The sequence below is a fragment of the Monodelphis domestica genome, chromosome 7 (genome assembly GCF_027887165.1).
Source record: "Monodelphis domestica isolate mMonDom1 chromosome 7, mMonDom1.pri, whole genome shotgun sequence".
In the NCBI taxonomy this organism is placed as follows: domain Eukaryota; kingdom Metazoa; phylum Chordata; class Mammalia; order Didelphimorphia; family Didelphidae; genus Monodelphis; species Monodelphis domestica.
Window position 1 is genome coordinate 228,327,412 of NC_077233.1, and position 21,588 is coordinate 228,348,999.

At 36.6% G+C, this 21,588-nt stretch overlaps 1 protein-coding gene across 6 annotated transcripts in view; it reads right to left on the reverse strand.

Moving 5' to 3' along the window:
• The window catches only part of LOC100027249 (radial spoke head 10 homolog B2), a 62,556-nt gene that overhangs the window by 37,302 nt on the left and 3,666 nt on the right, over positions 1 to 21,588 (reverse strand). For all 6 annotated transcript variants that reach the window (XM_056806521.1, XM_056806520.1, XM_056806523.1 and 3 more), the window contains 5 exons: positions 20,351 to 20,426; positions 13,444 to 13,512; positions 9,125 to 9,298; positions 6,803 to 6,888; positions 393 to 513 (listed from right to left, as the gene is read on the reverse strand). In XM_056806521.1, coding sequence (XP_056662499.1) covers positions 393 to 513; positions 6,803 to 6,888; positions 9,125 to 9,298; positions 13,444 to 13,512; positions 20,351 to 20,426 — 526 coding nt within the window. The remainder of the gene's footprint in view (positions 1 to 392; positions 514 to 6,802; positions 6,889 to 9,124; positions 9,299 to 13,443; positions 13,513 to 20,350; positions 20,427 to 21,588) is intronic.

The window sequence follows — 21,588 nt, forward strand, 5'->3', positions numbered from 1 at the left end:
TTTCCTGACTCCAGGCTTGATGCTCAGTCCACCATGGGCTACCTAGCTACAACCACACTTCCTTTCTACCAAACACAAATATGGAAACTCTTCTTTAGTAAATACTGGCAGAGCTTGGTTAAAAGCCCAGATGCAAGGTCTCAGATCTTGGATTCAAGAGTTGATTCTAATGACAAAGATTCTAGGACAGCTGAGAAAGTCAGCTTGTGTTCACACTGTATTTTTCCCCATCTTTTAAAACCTTAATAATGATCCTAAGCTCTTATGCAGATCACAGAAATGATGAGTGTTATGAATGGTGGAATCTAAACTTGCCATTGGAACTTGGGTATACCCCTCACATGCTAAGTTTTGACAACATACAAAATTACTCAATTTAATTAATATAGTACCTGGATGCCCTTTACCCACTGACCAGTATACTCTTCATTAGTTGTCAGCCACCTCATCCTTCCCTCACCATGGCGCAAGTTGTCTTCCCACTGACCTTCATAAATATTTCCAGATGTGTAACTAGGCAAAAATAATCAGATTTTTAAAAGACATCAACGTATCGACATATACGTTCCCACAGAAGCCATATTCTCGTGCACGGGGTCCTTAAACTTTCTTAGGACTTGGATGGGCTCCTTTGGCAGACTGGTGAAAACCATGGATCAGTTTTCAGAATAGTTTTTAAAGGCATAAAATAAAATACATTGTATTACAGAGGAAACCAATTACATTAAAATACAATTATTTAAACATTTTTATAGACAGACAGACAGACAGACAGACAGACAGACAGACAGACAGACAGATAGATAGATAGATAGATAGATAGATAGATAGATAGATAGATAGATAGATAGATAGACAGAGGTCCCCTGAAATGGATCCATAGACCCATTAAAGGTCTGTGAACTCCAGGCTAAGAATTCCTGCTCTGGTGTCTCATACTGGTATGAAAGTGACTCTGGATTGTTGAATTTTATGCCGATAGATTATAAATCTTTGTAAGCCCTGCCAAGTTGAAACCACCTAGCAATGGACAGGCATCTAAAAACTTCTTTAGCTGAGATTGGAGAAGTTTGTCATTGGCCACTTGTTGATGAGTTTTTTGGTCACATTGTTCACAAAGCTTCTCAATATGTAGAAGAACTGTAATACTTTTGTACCAAGGAAGGAACCATTCACCTAAATAAAAAGTGCACATTTTAAATCCAGAAGTCGTAAGTACGAGCTTAAAATAAACATATTTGCATCGAAGGCTTTTTTCTCAATCTGTTCTACCCCTCTGCCATCTAAGAATTCCAACACTTTGAAGATCTATTTATGGATCTAAGTTGAGTATATGCACGTGTGAATCCAATGAAATGCCAGTCATCTTGGGTACTATACTTTGTTAAGGTTATCTGATAAAGTAACAAAGTGATAAGGAAGAGAAAAAGCTCCAACCAAATTTAAATTGATAAACACAACACTCCTTAAAAATAGCTGAGATTTTTGCATGGATAAAATAGATATCTTAACATTTAGAATAGATCTTCTCTTTGCTTCACAGGTTCATTCTAAAATCAAGTATCCTTTCAGAGAACATGCAAATAATAAAATAAAAGGCATCTGTGGCCAACATTTAGAACAATAACAGACTGTTCTTACACATGATAACCAAGTGAAATATCATAATTACAGCAACATTAATAGATTGACTTGTTGGTATAATGGGAAACTATTAGATATCCTAGGATATAATTAGGGAAAGTTACTGTTATAAGGACACCGTATTTGACAAGATTTTTAGGAAAACTATATGGCAGTGTGATAGGAAATAGGTTTAGCCCAACAAATCATTTCACATTCCACAATAAGGACATGATCTACAGTTCCGTAGGAAAACACAAATGGTGTCCGACCAGATTAACTGCTTGGAGCCCTCAGGGAAGAATTCATCAAATAGAATATGAAGTGCAAGCAAATAAACAAGGTCCAGCTACCCTTGGGATTGAAATAAAAAATGAACACCATGCTAGTTGCTTTAAAGAAGGCACAACTTCAACTGGCAGCTGATCAGAAAAAAAAAAATCTACATGTTGACAATCTCATTGGAATCTTTATTTCCCAGGCTTACTGCTAATGTTAGGTTCTAGTGTAACTTTATGTGGCAAGATTGTCTGGCTTTCAAATTTATGCTAACAGACTTCATTTATTATATTTTTAAACCCTTACCTTCTGTCTCAGAACTGATATTAAATATCAGTTCCACAGAAGAGGCAACTGGGGTCAAGTGATTGCCCAGAATCACATAGCTAGGAAGTTCTGGGGTCATATTTGAACCCAGGACCTCCCATCTCCAGGCTTTGCCCTCTATCCATTGAGCCACCTAACTACCCCACCCCTTCCAGTGTCTTGCCTAGTATCATTAACAGAAAGCAAGATTCAAATACTGTGAAGATTGGATTTAGCTATCTCCTGATTTGTAACAATGAAGATACTTAGTCTAACAAAATCAGGGATGTCTTGGGAACTTTCCATTACTCCACCCTACTTCGTCTAACAAAATTGGGAATTCTGTAACCATGCTTGAGGGTTGAGTGTTTAGGAGGATGACCTTTGATAGAGAAAATGACAAATCAGAAACAGCTGACCCCTGGGCTGTCCTAAGTCAAGCTTAGGCTGCGATTGATGCAGAGAAGACACAGGAAAAAGAGGTAGAATCATCTAGGTTTCTTTTCACGGGGCTTCCTCTCATCTGTCTTTTTTTCCCCCAGAGAGGAGACTCTGGCTGGCAGCATGCTAAGTGTTCTGACATCTTGGTGTGGTGGCAGCTAATTGTCTGGGTTTGGGCAGTGAGTTTGCCCTTGAGCTAATTCAGGTTCAGGCATCTTGGCTGAGCCCTCTTGGAGTTCAGGCTGATTCCTTCCTCCTTTACTCTCCAAAACTTTATCTTCCTAGAGCTTCTAATCTTCCCCCCTGGCACAAGCCAGGTGGAAGAAATCCTATACCCTTTCCTTCTTCCTTCTTCTTAATTTCTTTCCACCATATTAATTAAATCACCATGAATTTCCAGCTGACTTGGGTATTTTTTATTGGGATATCCCATGACAACAAATGATTAATATAGTTTAGGTCACAACACTAAAATTATCCTTTACAATACCAAAAGAGCATTAAGAATATACACCATATGGTGTAGGAATGTAAGCATTGCTCATTGCTGCCAAATGAATCCTCATGTTCCAGATTTGTCCATCTGAAAACTACTTTGACTGTAGAGCTATGTCCAATGAAGCCATACTTCAGAGTCCACCAAACTTATTTGAATAAATGAATGAATAAGACATTTTTAAGTATTTACTATGCACAAAGAACTGTGCTAGCCCTGGGGATATAGAGAAATAAGACAATCCCAGTTCTCAAGGTGCTCCATTCGAAGGGGAAAGACATCTCACATTCATATGGTTTCAGCAGCAAATCAGACCGAAAGGTCCTGTGGGTACAATAGCAAAGCAGATGGAAATATCTTCTCTTTCATGGAATTTCCACTAACAAAATCATATCAGTTCCTGATGTTGAACCATTTGACAGTGCCAAGGTCTATAGTGACAAGAATTCTTTAGAGATGTAGGTCTAAACCCAGTGACTCAGTTTAAATAAGCTGATTAAATGTAGTCTTCACATCTTTAGGGACATTTTCTACAGAACAACTACAAAGAATTTTTCACTGGTATTATTGGGAAAGACTTGACATTTATAATCTATGATAATGGTGATGTGTTCTCCATTCCTAGGGGGTCTTGAAGACCCCAGAAAAACATAATCTTGTTCAACTTGCTGGTGAACCTGCAGAAAACAGTGATGGAACAATGGAATACAAATTTGGATTAGCTAGTCTATGTAAATATTAACAAATATTAAAAGGAACATATGCCAGGTTCCTATACTTTGAAATAGATGAAAATGGCTAATGCATTTTAAGTACCAACTCTGAAAGAAATTTTCCAATCCTCCTTACTGAAAGCCTGTAACTGAATTCATATTCTTTGAAGTGGAAAAATGTAATAATTTTCTAGTAAGTAGGGGGATCAGTACCTAGCAGGCAGGTAGGTGGAACAGTGGAGTCATGATGACCTAGGTTCAAAGTTGATTTTGCACACTTACTAGCTGTATGACCTTGGCCAAGGCTTTTAACTTCTTTTCCCCTCAGTTTCATCATCTGTAAAATGGGGATAATAGTAGCAACTACTTCCCAAGGTTGTTGTGAAGATAAAAAGAAAGGGTTTTTGGTAAAGTGATTTGTAAATTTTAAAGTGCTATAATTGCTAGCTATTATTATCACTAGTATTTTTATAAAACATTGTTTTTATGACTTTAAAGGCAACTGTTAAATAAAATTATTTCAACTTAAAAAAAAACATAGTAAATTTCATATGAGTAGGTGATCCAAATATAAAAAGTATTATCCTTTAAAAAAATAGAGAATGGAATACTGTACCTTTTACAAGCATGTTTAAAGGGAGAATGTGTGACCTCATAAGTGACAGAGAAGATTGTTAAAGATAAAATAGATTGTTTCAACTATGTAGAATTGATTTTTCTTGCATAAACAAAATGAATGTAACTAAAATAAGAAGAGATGCTACAAATTAGAAAAACAATCTTTGTCTCAGTTTTCTCTAATGAAAGTCCAACAGCAAAAAATCTTTAGGGAACTAACACAAAAAATATAAGACCAAGACTTATTTCCCAGAAGATTAGTGTTCAAAGGATATTTAAGAAATATCTTTGAAAGGAAAAGCACATGCCACCAATAACTATATGAAAAAATATTCCAAATCAATGTTAGGGTATGTTGGTTGGTCTAAATGGTAAAAGATGGAGATAATGTTGAAGAGTGGGAAAGCATAGGTATATTACTAAGCTGTTGGTGAGAGGTAGTATTCTTTAGTAGAAAGTAAACTGCATTTGAAACTAAGGGAACTGGGTTAAAAAACCACCTCTTATCTCTGTGACTTTAGATGAGTCACTTAACCTCTTCAGTTCTCACTTTTCTCATCTGAAAATGAGGAAGTTGAACTAGATGACCTCACACTTTCAGCACTAAATCTATGATCCCATGAACCTAAGAAGTTGTGAATTGTTTCAACCGTTCTGCAAAGCAATCTGGAATTATGTGAAGAAAATTACTAAACTATTCATGTCTTTTGACCCAGTGATCAAGAATGGCTTCAGGTAGCTAGGAATATTTATAGCAGCAGTTCTTATCGTAGTAAAGAGCTAGAACAAAGAACTATCAATTTGGAAAATAGCTAAAGAAATTGTGGCGTGAATGTATTATTGTTATATAAAGTATATTGAAAATGAGGAATTCAAAGAAACATGAGAAGACCTTAACAAACCAATTAAAGGAAAGGAAAGCAGGACTAGGGAGACAACTTGAAGAGAATAGAATTAGGATAAATTAAATGACCAGTGTTGCTTCCAGATAATTGAAATTAAAGTATAAGTTCTTCTGTTAAGAAATAGGAAATCTGAAGTGTGGAATGTTATATGCTCTATTGCACACAATTTCTATATCAAACAGCTTTGATCAACTTAGCCATTGGTTAGTTGCAAGAGAAGGTAGTAAAGATTAAGAGTGTTTGGTGGCAAAATACCCAATATGGAAAAAGACTTTACGTGATTGCACATGTAAAATAGACAGGGGGTGGAAGTTGAGGGGGAAAATTTGGAACTCAAAATTTAGAAAAAGAATGTTTAAAATAATTTTTACATGTAAGTGGAGAGAAATAAAATATTATTTTAAAAAATTAAAGATTTTTAGGGAAATGATTCCCCAATGGCACTTTTAAAAAGGTTTTCTCAGAAAAATATGTATTTTGTAAACTTGATAGTTTAAAAATATAAAGAGAAAGAAAGAAAGAGAGAAAGAAAGAGAGAGAGAGAGAAGAGAAAGAAAGAAAGAAAGAAAGAAAGAAAGAAAGAAAGAAAGAAAGAAAGAAAGAAAGAAAGAAAGAAAGAAAGAAAGAAAGAAAGAAAGAAAGAAAGAAAGAAAGAAAGAAAGAAAGAAAGAAAGAAAGAAAGAAAGAAAGAAAGAAAGAAGGAAGGAAGGAAGGAAGGAAGGAAGGAAGGAAGGAAGGAAGGAAGGAAGGAAGGAAGGAAGGAAGGAAGGAAGGAAGGAAGGAAGGAAGGAAGGAAGGAAGGAAGGAAGGAAGGAAGGAAGGAAGGAAGGAAGGAAGGAAGGAAGAAATAAGGAAGGAAGGAAGGAAGGAAGGAAGGAAGGAAAGGAAGGAAGGAAGGAAGGAAGGAAGGAAGGAAGGAAGGAAAGAAGGAAGGAAGGAAGGAAGGAAGAAATAAGGAAGGAAGGAAGGAAGGAAGGAAGTCAGAAGACCTAGCTTCAAGTTTGGAGTCTAAAATTCATTGTGTGATATTGGGCAAATCATTTTCTGAGTCTCAAGTTTTTCAGCTATTGAATAGGTCTGATAATCTTCCTTACAGAATTACTTGGAGAATTAATTGAGAAAAAAAAATGTGAGAAATCCTTGTATCCATAAAGTGCTACTTAAATGTAAGCTATCTTTTTTATTAATGTGGTGTTTTCTGTGGAGCTTAGAATATTGTTTTTTATCATGACTAGAGAAAACACTGACCGCCTATGCAAATATCCAACTCTGCCTATACAAAAAACACCCTGGTCTCTGGCATTTTTGCATGTAAATATGATTTACTTTGCTTTATATAAATAGCCTAAGATAAAAAATATATTAAGTCCATAAGACTCCTTTTCACTCATACTTGAAATCATAGAAAAGGTTATACATACCATCTTATGCCCCATCCTCTTTTGATATTGTAGACCCAATCTCCCTCATACCATGAGGTGCCATCTTGGTTGTAATAAATGGAGCCCTAAAATGAGTAGTAGGATTTTAAAAAAATCAAATCTTCACACACCACACAGTTCTTTTTTCTTCTTTAAATCAATAGTTAAAAGTACATTAACTACTGAATATCTTTAAATGTAATACATTTTAATGTAAGTGTAATATATGTTAAAAATCAATGTTATATTTAGACATGACATAATCATCCTGCATTAACCAACACTGAGAGAGTAGCAGCAGTGGTACCACTCTTGCTGTTCTTGCGCCAGCCTATTGGTTTCTGATGCTGAGTGAGGATCCAGAATGGATGACAAGTCAATTTGGGAGCAAATGGGATCCAGCTTTAGGCAACATTACTTCTGGTTATTTGATAATGATAGAACTCAATCAGGATGAATTGATGAATCTTGCTTTACGTGGGGAGGCAACCATTCCAAGGCAAAGCAGCCATCATGGAGAAATCGTCTAGTCTTCTATTTCAGAAAATATTCCAGTAATACAGCACAGAACTACCAGGACACTCCTGTATAGTCAGTATGATTATGAAACGGCTATGGCCATGAAAACGTCATCATAGGCTTCCACCAAATATTTCTATTGAAGAACATCAACAATGACTCTATAGTTTGGACTAGCTTGCATTATACCATTGTATGCCTTAGAACGATTAAGTAATGTCTCAGGTTGTGTGGATATGTTTTAATGTATTGACAAATTGCTCCAGTAACTCACAGAAATTAAGGAGAAAGCAGTGGTGGCATGCGAGATCCAGATATTGAGTTATTCTTATGTTCTAATTATAAAATAAAAACATAAAAAAAATTTAAAGGAGATATTGATAATACTATCTGTCCTATTAACCTCATAGGGATACTGAAAGGATGGAAAAGACAATGTCTATAAAAGACTCCTTGGCATAAATAGGTGCCATGTTAAGGCATAATAAGATTTTTTTTTTTAACCCTCACCTCCTCTCTTAGAATCAATACTAATTGTCAATTCTAAGGTAAAAGAATGGTAAGGTCTACATACCTGAGGTTAAGTGACTTGCCCAAGGTCACACAGATAAAAAGATTTGAGGCCAAATGTGAACCCAGGTTTTCCTACCTCCAGATCTGGCTCTCTGTCCACTAAACCACCTCGCTATCCCCATAATGCAATTATTTCTAGTACTGATTTCTATAGATATAATTCAAATATATTCCAAAAGGAATTTCCCCTTTCGTTATGTAAACCAAGGATTCTTGACCATTTTTGGTGACATGGAACTCTGTGGCAGTGTAAGTGAAATCTATTCTGAGAATTTTAAAAAAGCATAAAATAAAATATGTACGATTACAATGGAAATCAATTATCTTGAAATACAGCTATCTGTTTTTTAAAGACAAGTTTTATGGACCCCATGTAAGAATTGCTTTTCTAAATTGTTAACAAGAATGTACAATTGGCTTTCATTTATCCAGCATCATTGAGAAATAAATTTATTTCATACACTTGAATTTTCCAGATAATAAATGTATCTTGTTAAGCACAGGAGTGTGTTTTATTTATCTATGTTGGTTATCTTTCTAAAATAAATTGGAGATCTGCCTTCGCCTTCTTCCAAATTCTGAACATAATTTAACCTCTTTGTTTATTCAAGGTCATCATTAATTATTGATTATACTGCACTCCTAAATAGTGATACCTTCAGGGACTACTGAAGTGGATAGAATGATTTGTCCATGCATGAAGTAGTCAGCTAGTAATTCTACTCTAGACTGCAGAAGAATGCAAACTCCTTGATGGAAGGGATTATGTTTACTTTCTCTTGGTATCCCTTTAACACAATGCCAAGAATATAGTAAGTGCCTAGTAAGCGTTTCTTGATAAAATCATCTTTGTATCTTCCATGAGTAACACAGTGCCCTGCACATAGTAAGCATACTCTACATATTGAATTGCTTCCTGAGTACAGAAAACTCTAATTAGGCCAATTCTGTTCAAGGAAAATGAAGGAGGTAGAGTTATTTATCTGGAAAATTACAATTAAAAAGTCTTCATTAGCTTAAATTGCCCTCAGATGATATAAAACTATTCATATAACTCATTCAACTCTGTTTCACCTACATAGAATTTACTAATTTTGTGTCACTAAATGGAACCAAAATGAAACAATAATAAACTTCCACTAAGTTTTCTCACTCCTCTTTCCCTTTCCTTATGTTTGGAGAAGAAACATTCAAAGATGGGAATCCTTTAATTTTTAAATAATAACCTACCTTTCCATGCCTCTTGCCATGACACCATTGGCCAATGTATGATATTGGTAGGGTGCTGCATTTGAACATACCAAATCCATGTCTTACTCCATTTGTCACTTCTCCTTCATAGGTGCTACCATCAGGCCATGTATATGTACCATGATACATAGGTATGTTCTTAACAAAGTCTCCCTAAAATGAGAGTATTAATCAAATTTTTAAAAATCCCATAGAATAAGTGATGGAAAATATACGTGGAAGATATTCTGTTAAATTAATTTTAATTATCATTAAATTAATTATGTTACATATACTTTTAATTTAATATATACTGTTATATATGCTTTGTTATATGTAACATAATAATCGTTGTATGTCATTGCCAATTTCAATAACATAAGATTAAGCACATTAAACTTATTTTAATTAAAATTAATTTAATAATACAATGGTCTCTTTTCTGAAATTATATTTCCAACCTCCCAGGCATTCAGGGAAATTTCTAGATTCCTTCCTAACTTTTTCCTTTCATTCATGTTCTTACCTATATAATAATAAAAACTCCCATTTCTAAATTTCTTTAAGGTACATCACAATCTTCTCTCTCTTGTCTCTTCCCCAAGGTGAGATTCAACATACATAAGTAGAATAAAATATTTGAGCCTTTACAAAAAGGTGTGCTAGTACTAAGTTTGCATGAAGAGACTCACCTCCTTCCAGAAAAGAATAAATAGATATAGGCAAAATTCCTCCTGCCAAGATGTTCACACTGTGCATAGTAACAGTATATTTGGAAGTGATGAGTTGAAGAAAGATCCCTTTGCAAACTCTCCTTTGTGATGGGGAGTCAGCAATTTTTCAATTGTGCCACTTAAAGCAGAATTTAGAACTAAAATGGACTTTCCTCAGGCCAGATCATGAAACCAGAGTCATGACTCTATATCCAGATACCCCAGTAGCTTTCTGTCTTTCAGTAAACTATCCTTTTTAGTTTAGCTTTCTTCAGTCGTGTCCAACTCTTCAAGAACCATTTTTGAGTTTTCTTGGTAAAGGTAGTAGAGTGGTTGCCGTTTCCTTCTCCAGCTTATTTTACAGTTGAGGAAACCGAAGAAAACAGGGTAAAGTGACTTGTCCCAAGACACACAGATAGTTGTGTCTAAGACTAGAATTTGAACCCAAGACTTCTTGACTCCGGGTCCAGCATTCTATCCAGTGTGCCACCTAGCTGCCTAACTATCCTTAATTCTCTTTCTACTCTTTCTCTCCCTAGTGAAATGGTTCAAATTCAATAATCATCTCCTGCCCAATTCTCTTTATTACTTCTCTTGTTCATCTACCACTTGTCTGACTCCACTACATCATTTTTTTCATGAGGCTAATGGTAGTTTGAACTTCTCTTAGGAACTGTCTGTTCATATCTTATAACCACTGGGAAACTAGGAAAATAATTGGAGGATGACTTTCTAATATGCTTGAATCAATATCTTATATATTTTCAGTATCAGATGTTTATCAGAAGAATTTGCTACAAAGATTTTCACCAATTAAATATTTCTCTTCTACTTCTGACTTACAGTTTGTGCACATTTTTTTTTCCATTTTATGTAATCAAAACTGCCCACTTTATCTTCTATGATCACCTCCATCATTGGTTGGTCAAGAATGCCTCCCCTTTCAATAATTATGAAATCATTTTCCATTCCCTTCTAATTGTGATATGATCTTTTAGATCCAGTTGAAGCTAGCTAATTGGAGTTTTTTGTAGCATATGATGTAAGAGTTTGGTTCAAACCTGATTTCTGCCAGACAGTTTTCCTAAATTCATTAGAGATTTTTGTCATGTAATAGCGAGACCTTACCCTTATAGCTGGTGTCTTTGGGATTATTGAATACTATGCTACTATGATCACTGGCATATGGATCTTGTGTACCTAATCTGTTCCACTGATCAACATTTTTTAACCAGCATCAAATAGTTTTGTGGGCTACTGATTTGAAGTATAGCTTGATATTTGGTATTTCTAGGTCCCCTTCCTTCCCATGCTTTTTTCAGTATTTCCCTTGAGATTCTTTCCCTTTTGTTCTTCTGGAAGACTTTTAATATCATTTTTATAATTCTATAAAGAAATCTTACCTAGTTTGGTTTGTATGGCACGGAATCTATATGTTAATTTAGGGAACATTGTCATCTATTATATTGTCATGGAAAGAGCATCACTTCAATTATTTAAGCTTTTTGTGTTTGTATAAAGAGTGTTTGGTAGCTGTATTCGTATAACTTCTCTGTGTGTCTTGATAGGTGGACACTCACATATTTCATAAGTCCTTCAGTAATTTTGAAAAGCACTCCTAGTGAATTTTCTTGGTAATTATACAGAAATGTTGATGATTTTGTGGCTCAATTTTCTGTTCTGTTATTTTGCTGCCATTATTTCAGGTAATTTTTAGTTGAATCTCTAGTGTTTTATAAGTAACATTTTAAAAGATCACCTTTGCTTATGCTTACTACCTTCTTTTTCTTATCTTACTGCTATAGCGAGCATTTTAAGAACTATATCAAACAACAGTGTTATAGTGAATATCCTTGTCTTACCCCTGATCTTATTGGAAAGATCTCTAGTGTTTCTACATTACATATAATGCCAGTTCTTCATTTTAGGTAGAAATTTTTTACTATGTTAAAGAACAGTTTATTTCTATGCTTTCTAATATTTTCACATAAAAGGTTATTGTATTTTGTCAAAAGCTTTTTTTTTTGTATCTGTTGAAATAATCAGGTGATTTTTATTTCTTCTGTTGCTAATATGGTCTGCCACATTTACAGGCATAGGAACTGGACCTGTCATTTCATTGATATTGAAAATCCCCAGGTAAGGACTCCCTACCAATGCAGATTGGTACCTTCTCTGAAATTTATAGGGATTATATAGCCACTATGTGCTAGAGGCCAGCTCTTTATCCACTGTCTCATTGCTTCTATATTATGTTTATAGTTTTCCTAATACTAAAACAACAGGGCATTCTTAGAATAAATTGAGCCTGGCCATACAGCATAATATTTTTAGTTGCTGCTGTGGCCTCTCTGCTAACATTCTATGCAATTTATTGTATCAATAGTTCTTAAGAATGTTGGTTATAGCAGAGGCTCTTAACTTGGGCTTTGGAAATTCTTATTTTTCAATATTTTGATAACTATATTTCATTGATCTCCTTTGTGATCCTATGTACTTTATTTTATGCATTTTTAAAACAGTATTCCAAGAAGGGATTCATAGGCTTCACCAGGCTGCCAAGACACAAAAAAAGTTTAAGAACCCCTGATTAATAGTTTATTTTTTTTCTCTTGTCTTTACCTGGTTTAGGTATAAAGCCCATCAGAGAAATTTGTTTCAGAGAAAGGATTTAGTAGGCTTTGTTCTTTGCCTATTTCCCCAAACAACTCATGTTCTATTGTGATTAATTGTTCCTTCAATGTTGATAAAATTTATTAAATTTATCTGTTCTGGATTTTTTTTCCTACTGAGAGCACATTTATGGCTCTTTCAATATCTTTTTCTGAGATTGGATTACTGAAATTCTCTATATTTTGTGCAGTTATTCTGTATATTTTATATTTTAGGAATATTTATCTATCAGTTTTATTGATGTATTATTTGCTCTGCATTTGTTTTAAACCCTTCTTTTAAATTTTTTCTTGACAAATTGATTTTCTTCTTGTTAGATTAGCTCATTGTTTATCTTTTAAAATGTATTTTCCCAAAAGCTGCAACTTTTATATATCAATTCAATGGCTTATTTTTGCTTTCAGTTCTGTTGATATATTTGATTTTTGTATTTTTGTGTGTTTTTTATTTGTTGATTTTCTAGGTGTTTTTCTTTTAGCTGCATTCCTAATTCTCTGGTCTGTCCTTTCTCCTTTTTGTTGATAAAAATGTCTCGAGATAGATGTTCTTCTCAAGAAATTAAAAAATAGTATCTAGTACTAGAATGATCAATCCAAGCTCCTAATTTTACAGATAGGGAGAAAGAGATTCAATAAGTAACTTTACCAAGGTCATATGAGACCTAACTATAATTGTGAATATTTGCACTCAAGTCATCAGGTTCTTAACTAATCAACTATTTGTTCTGTTATAGAACAAATTACTCTATTATACCTCAGTTTTGTGATCTCTTGAGTTATCTTCCTCCCTACACTACTTTCTTTATCTACATAATTAAACAAGTTCCCTTATGTAAAGATCTTCATAATTTGGGGTTAAAATGCAAAATGCAGAATTACTATTTGGTGTGATATTAAGAAAAATATCTTAGGACTAAAAATTATTTTGTTTTACCTCATATTTTAATCCGTCCTGCCAGATATAAGTCCCTTGTCCGTGCATGAGTCCTTCTGAAAACATACCCTTCAACATGGAAAAAAAGCAAAAACCAAAAAAGAATTCTCATTACTTCGTTTTCTTGTTTTTGGTTTCAACTCTGCACTGGGTGAGTTTTACAGTGTTAAATATTTTCCCTTTCCTAGTCAACCTGTGATTTCAATTCTTCCCAAACTTTTGATCCTGCATTTCAACGAGTAAGGAGTAAGGAGGTCTCATTGAATCCTTTTTCTAAAGGTTGGAAGCAAAGTGACTGAATTTGCAAAATTTCACCACCAAAAAATGTTCCCTCCTTTCCTCTTCCTCCACTACTTGTCACAGAGAGTGAAAGTAGCCCAGAAAGTGAAGTGGGGTGGCATAGGGAGGAGGAAACTAGAAAATGGAACTATAGGACTTCCTAGAGCTAAGGTCTTTTTTGTTACTTACGATAATCTTGAACCAGGCATCACAAACAGAGGAAGAAAATGGAACAAAAGAAAATCTGTGCTCCTATTTATACTTCTATAGTAAGCAAAGGTAAAAAAATAAGGCTCTTGAGGGAGAGTGTGTGACCCTTTGCCTCAAGTCAGTCAGCCTCCTTAGCCCAGGGTTGGCCTGGGAGCTTCTGGCAGGGTCCTGGATATCAGAGAAGCTCATCAGGAACTTCAACCCTACCCTTTGGTGAATGTCCCTAAAACTGGCAGGATTTGCAACCAGCACCAGCTTCACAGTATCACAATACAGGAAGGGCAGAGACTTCTCTACACTAGGACCAGAAGCGGAGTGGCTATGGTGGTTAAACAAAGCCCTTTCCCCATTTCTGGGGGAAAAAAAAGGCCAAGACCACCCTGAAGATCAAATGCTTGTGAAGCCCAACTGCAGCTCTCAGGGGATAGCAGCCAATAAGAGATTTCCGTGTTTTGAAATGGGACAAGACCAGAAGAAAGAAGTTGTTGTTGTCATCTTCACAGGAGAAAGAAAAAAACCCATTAAATCACATTCCATGCTTTTATATTTGCAGCTTTGAAAAGGAAACGACTGGAGAAGGCTAAGCTCTATACTATAGGAAGCATTTTCCATGTAGGAAAAATGTCGTAACTTTAATTAGATACTTCATCAGATTTCTAGGTATTTTTTTATTTTTATTTATTTATTTTTAAACCCTTACCTTCTATCTTAGAATCAATACTGTGTATTTGTTCCAAGGCAGAAGAGTGGTAAGGGCTAGGCAATGGGGACTTTGTCAAGTGACTTGTGCAGGGTCACACAGCTAGGAAGTGTCTGTGTCCAGATGTGTACCCAGGACCTCCTGGCTCCCCATCCACTGAGCCACTTAGCTGCCCCTAGAGGTATTTTCTAATGATTCTTATCTTTGTGCACACTCATCTATACACCATAGATGAAAATGCACAAAGACAATCGTCATCCTCTGTTAACGAGAGACTACTACTATTCTTCAGAAAGCCTACCTGTGAATAGGTGAAGGTTTAACTATTTGGGAAAAGAGGGAGATCAAAGAAGGAACTGGACGTCCAACTGAGGTAGAAGGTTGGAATATTAGATGTTGGAAGAAGCAGAGCATCTTAACTTTTACTTGTCTTCTGTGCCAAGGAAAGAACACTCTTTGGACTCTGAAGAAGAGAACAAAATATAGCCAAGAGGCAACTTCATCATGAGCCCAAGATAAATAGGGAAATCCCAAGATAACAGCCAGCTGCCCCTAATGAGCCCCCAGGGTCCTCAGAGGACCACATTGTCCTCAGGTAATGACAGAAGCAGGAAGACAGCTGCTGAGCCCTTAGCATGGGGCCCCCCTCATGCAACCCTCTTGATACGCTGCTGAGGGAGTTCTCCTTTAGCTCTGGCTTGGCCTTGGTGCTCCGAGTCCTTCCATCTTTGAGTGTCCGTCAATCAATGAGAAAGGTAAAGGTTTAAAAGAGTCTAATGACGGAGAAGAAAAAGTACGAGTCAAACTGTCAGAAGGTAGCGAGGTTTTACAGACTATTTCCCAAGACTTCATGGGCTCCTCCCTGGGGCTGCATGAGCCAGCCAGAGGTCCTGCATAGGGATTATAACGATCATCATTTTCTTCCTGGCTTCCATCCAATCTTGCAGTCCTTCTAGCCAAGTCATCCCCCCTTCTGAGGCTTTGCTTGTAGTTGCTGTGAGGATCACTTTCTTCTCTTTGCGTTACCACTTGGGCTTTCTCCATGAGGGTATTTCTTGTTTTCTTCATATTTTCATACATAGTTCTTAGAGGAATAATTATCTATTATATAGTATACTAATTATTTATTGCGATTGGTAATGGTAGATTATTACTGAGAACTCCTGGTTCTGGGCCAGTTTGGTCCAGTATGTTTGGATGGATTGGATAGGCTTTGTCTTGTCTTTCTCCTCTGTACTGTGGATTCCACTGAAGGTGCTGATGCTGAGCTAGATGATAAGTGAGCCGCTTCCTTTAAGGCCATCCCTTCACTTCAATTCTTGGCTTCTGGCTCACTCTCCTGTGGCTCTCTGAGGGTTCAAGCTTAGGACAGTCTCTTTCTCCTTCTCTGTCAAGTAGGAGTTAGTCCCATTCTCTGCTGTCGCCTTAGTAGGTCCTAGTGAGGTGCTGGGCATCACATCAGTTTTGGATCTCCTAAACTGTGCTTGGGCTCTGTCTCCTGTTGTGGGCCCTTTCTCCTTAGACAGTGAACTATTGGGAATGGTTCTGACAGGTCATAATTGTGTTGTTTGTTTGTTTTTTAATCCCTTACCTTCTGTCTTGGAATCAGTACTGTGTATTGGTTTCAAGGCAGAAGAGAGGTAAGGGCTAGGCAATAGGGGCTAAGTGACTTGTCCAGGGTGACACCTCTGGGAAGGCCAGTTTTGAACCCAGGACGTCCCATCTCTAGGCCTGGCTCTCTATCCTCTGAGCTACCCAGCTGCCCCCTGACAATTGTGTTTTAAGAGGTTTGTCCTACATTCTGGCTTCAGGCACCCAACTACTAGTCTGTCAATGGCTTGCAACACCCTTGCTAAGATTCTGACTGGCTTCAGATGTCTTTGTTGGAAGTTCATGTGGGCTCCCCCTGCTTCCAAAGAATACCAATAGAATGTGAGCTCCTTGACAGCAAGGGCTCTCTGTCTTTTCTATTTGTACTTCCAGTGTTTATTTAGCATAATGCTTTATTTGTACCTCCAGTGATTAATAAGTATTTTTATTTGTGTCTTCATTCTAGCTTCTGGCCTAATCACCAGAGTACATCCTGGTTTTCCTAGTAAGAGCCTCTCTCTGCCATCACTTCTGCATTTGTCTGAGCTGACATTGGTTTCCCAATTCAATCCCTCCACCCTGCACTTCTGCCTGCTTTTAGCTATTTGATTTTTTAAAATAAATTTTTATTGATGTCATTTTTCTTACATCATTATAGTTTTCCCAATTATATCTCTCTCTCCCTCTCCTAGAGAATCATCTCATGAAACAAAAATCAAAAGAGAAGGAAAAGGAAAAAAATATACACAATCTATTAATACACTGAAAAAGTCCAAAACCCTGGGCACAAAGCAACACTCGTGGATCCCCCATCTCCACAAATTTGTGAGTTGGGAGTATTCTCTCATTGTCTCATCTTTCAAGACTTGATTGATCTCTATCATTTTGCCACATTCACTTCTGATTTTGTATGTGTGTCATTGCAATTTCCTTTTCCATTATTGTAGTTGTAGGATTCCTTTTCTTGGCTTTGCTTACTTCACACAGTTTAATTCATATTTATCACATTCATCACTTTTACATCATAGTAATATTAGATTAATTCATATACCTCAGTTTTGGTAGTCACTCCCTAATCAATGGGCATCTTTTTGTATCTAATTCTTTACCATCACAAAAAGTACTACTCTAAAAATTTTGGTGCATATGGAGATTTCCTTCTTTATCAATGGCTTCCATGGGGTATATGCTCAATAATAGAATCCTTGGATCATATAGTATGGATATTTTAAATCATTTTGTTTGCATAATTCTCAACTGCCTTCCAAAATATTTGTATCAATTCACAGCTCCACCAATAATGCATTACTCTGCCCATTATTCCACAACCTCTCCAATATTGATTATTGCCATTTTTTATCATCTCTGTCAAATTTCAAGGTCTGAGGTAAAACCTCTGAGTTGCTCTGATTACACTTCTCTTATTATTGTTGGTGTTTTGGAGCATTCCTTCCTGTGGTTGTTAACACTTTGTAATTCTTGCAAAAACTATTTGTTCATATCATCTGACATTTTATCTATTGGAGAATGTCTATTATTCACACACACATATATATATACACATTCATGTAAATATTTATTTATTGTTTATTTATGTTGACTGGGTACCCTTTAAAAAACAGTTCTAGACTCAACAGAGAAGCTTATTTCTGTTTCTTTTCAGATTTTATTTGTTATCGGTCTTTCTGGAACCATTTCCAGCTCTTAGCTGGAATTTATGTAGGAAAGATAGGCTCCTCTTATTTTTTATGAAGCCAACTTAATCAGAAGTCCATAATTCATATTTTTTTTAAAGATGAAGAAGCTGTGGCTTAAAATAAAAAATTAGGTGACTTGTTCGTGGTCACATAGCTGCCATGTATCTGAGAATTTATTTCCAGGTTTTCTGACTCCATGTCCAGCATTCTATCCACTATTTCTCAATTAAAAATAAATAAGAGGATTACTATGCAATGGGGGGAGCCCAAATGATATTAGATTTGCCTTTAGATGAAGCTTCTTTATCAGAAGAATTTTCAGTGTTTCAGTAACAAAATTCACTTGAGTAGAATCAAGATGGTCCTAGTTATTATTTCTACTTTTGCTCTCTAGCCAACAGAGATTCCAGGGTACACAGCACAGCTCCCCAAATGTGGCAGTGCTGATTGTAAATATGGTCGCCACAAAATAATGAAAGTAGTTATTTGTGAAACATTTGGAAATTTGATTACCGTACAGCCAATGCCACATGCTGAGAAATACAAATCTTATAGACTATCACATACAATTTTCTTCTTGGAGAGAATTTTGCACTTCAGCTTAAGACTGCTAAACAACAAAATAGTAGCTGGAACTAAATAATGGAGGAACGCAAAAGCATGAAAGTAAAAAGCAAAAAAACCCCACAAACCAAACCTAAACAAGAGATGAAGATGGTGCTCTTGTTCTCATGGCATGGATTTCAAAGCTAAGTGGTTCACTGAATTTCTCATAAGGTGAGATGTATATCATGTAGAAATTGGGATACACGGAGTATTAAATAGAACACAGCTATTTTGTTTGGTTTTAAATCAAAGCTCAGTGGGACCAATAATAACAAAGTCTAATGTTTAAAAATGTAACTATTTTTTAAAAGACCCTTATCTTCTGTCTTAGAAGTGATATTAAGTATCGGTTCCAAAAAAGAAGAGTAGTAAGAGCTAGGCAATTGGGATTAAATGACTTGCCCAGGACTACATGGCTGGGAAGTATCTGAGTTCAGTTTTGAACTTGGGGCCTCCCATCTATAAGCCTGGCTCTCTATCCACTTAGCCACCTAGCTGTCCCACTACTGACTATCACTGAACAAAGATCCTCTTTATTTCAACACATATCCTTTTTCATTTCAAAAGATCCAAATGAATCTTCAGTCACTCATTTGAAGATCTATTGAAGAATAAGTCATAATTAAATTTAAATGGTTAAGCCCCAAATGCCTGCAAATTGCAAGTGTCAAAAATTACCATTTTGGTTGCTTTAAGAATTGAAATGAGGGGGCAGCTGGGTGGCTCAGTGGATGGAGAGCCAGGCCCAGAGACAGGAGGTACTGGGTTCAAATCTGGCCTTAGATACTTCCCAGCTGTAAGACCCTGGGCAAGTCACTTGACCCCCATTGCCTAGCCCTTACCACTCTTCTGCCTTGGAACCATTACACAGTATTGACTCTAAGATGGAAGGTAAGGGTTTAAAAAAAAGAAGAATTGAAATGAGATATATCTCCTGTTTCTTATTTCTCTCTGGCTTCTGAAATACCCCCCACAAACCCTTACCAATTATTGTTCAACCTTTAAATCCTTTAAATGTGCCATGAATATTAGGAATGAAAATTGACTAGAAAAGCCAAAATAACATTGTATACATACTGATCCCATATAAACCATGTAATAAGCTCTAGCTTTAAAGTAATAAGCTATAGCAAGGAAAAGAGTTCTGAGGTCCACAAGAAACATTTCCTTAGCATCCCTATAACCAATATAGTCTGTAGGTATTTTATAAGAAGTCAGATGTATCTGGATTGTTTGCAGAATATTAATGAAATGCTGGAGGAGGGGGGGGAGGCAGCTGGGTGGCTCAGTGGATGGAGAGCCAGGCCTAGAGACAGGCAGTCTTGGGTTCAAATTTGGATTCAGACACTTCTTAGCTGTGTGACCTTGGCCAAGTCACTTAACTCCCATTGCCTACCCCTTACTGCTCTTCTGCCTTAAAACAAAAACATAATATTGATTTTTCATACATAAGGTAAGGGTTTAAAAAAAAAAGAAATGCCATTTATAGTAGGACATCCAGCTCTGATAATAGGCAAAAGAGTTTAGCTATACATTGTTGAGTAACACTCAAGGATAACTTAAAAATTTTATTTAAAACCCAAAGTATTACATTGGGTACATGAAGCTATACTTGACCTTTGAATGCAGATGCACGAAGTTTCTGTTCCTATCTTTGGATCATTTATCAAGTGGGGAATGGCTCTTATTTTTATACATTGGACAGAGTCCTCTCTATAGTTCTGAGACTGCAGCGGGGCCAGTGCGGTTCTGAGGATCAGTTACGTGGCTGATTTAGGCTACTTACCTCGTCCAAAATCCAAACCTAATAAGCATTACAACTCACTCTGTACATGCTTCCTCCCTCAAAGTGGGCCACACCTTCTCCCTCATAAAGTCCACGAACTGTTTCGCCTTCGTAGCTGCCAAGAAATAGAGCTTAACATGACAAATGGCGTAAGCAAATAGAAATGGCACAGATGTTAAAGGTAGGGACTTAGTGCTGAGTATCAATAGCCAACATGGGCACCTATCCAAGGGGACCCTCCAGAGGGTAGCATTTAGCTGCATAAGTGTAACTACCTCACTTGAAAATTCAGATCATCAGAACAGCCCCTTAACTCAACCTAGTGTTTAAATCTCTCTTCCTTTCTTTGTATCGCCACTGACACCACTCCATGGCACACCTAGGTTACTCTTAACAGCTCATTAAAAAAAAATCCTCATCTTCTGGCTCAGAATCAATATTGATTCTGAGCAGAAGAGTGGTAAGGGCTGGGCAATGGGGGTTATGTGACTTGCCCAGGGTCACACAGCTGGGAAATGTCTGAGGCCAGATTGGAACCCAGGAGTTCTTATCTCTGGTCCTGGCTCTCAAACCACTGAGCCACCCAGCTGCCCCTAGAATTACTTTCAAAGACATGCAAATTAGATCAGTTTTATTTCCAAAGTGCATATATATATATATCATATATATATATATATAATATCTGTCTGTCTGTCTATCCCTCTATCCATCTTTCTCTCCACACACACACACACACACACACACACACACACACGCACGCACACACACACACATCCTTGCCTTCTGTCTTAGAATCAATCCTTTGTATTAGTTCCAAGGCAGAAGAGCAGTAAGGGCTGTGCAGTGGGGGTTAAGTGACTTGCCCAGGGTCATACAGCTGGGGAGCATCTGAGGCTAAATTTGAACCCAGAACCTCCCATCTCTGGACCTGGCTCTCAATCTGAGTCCCAAACACAGCTCAGTTAGTCTCCTTGACCACTCCAAATCATCTTGGACAGTCTTTTCTGATTAAGCTTTCTAAAATACGATTTTCATTAGGTTGCTCCCTCATGTATGAACCTAGCTCCCTACCCCATCCTCCTTTCCACTTCTATAATTCTGGTCATACTATTGTCTAACTCCTTTTCCATACCCCCCCCCTCTTTCTCTTCTCCCCTTGCCTCCTACGTATACATATCCTACCTCCTGTACAAAGTTCAGTGCAATTTGTGGCGTTCCCTGGCTGCTTCACTTTACACTGATCTCTAGCATCAACTTGGATTATGAATCCATAATCT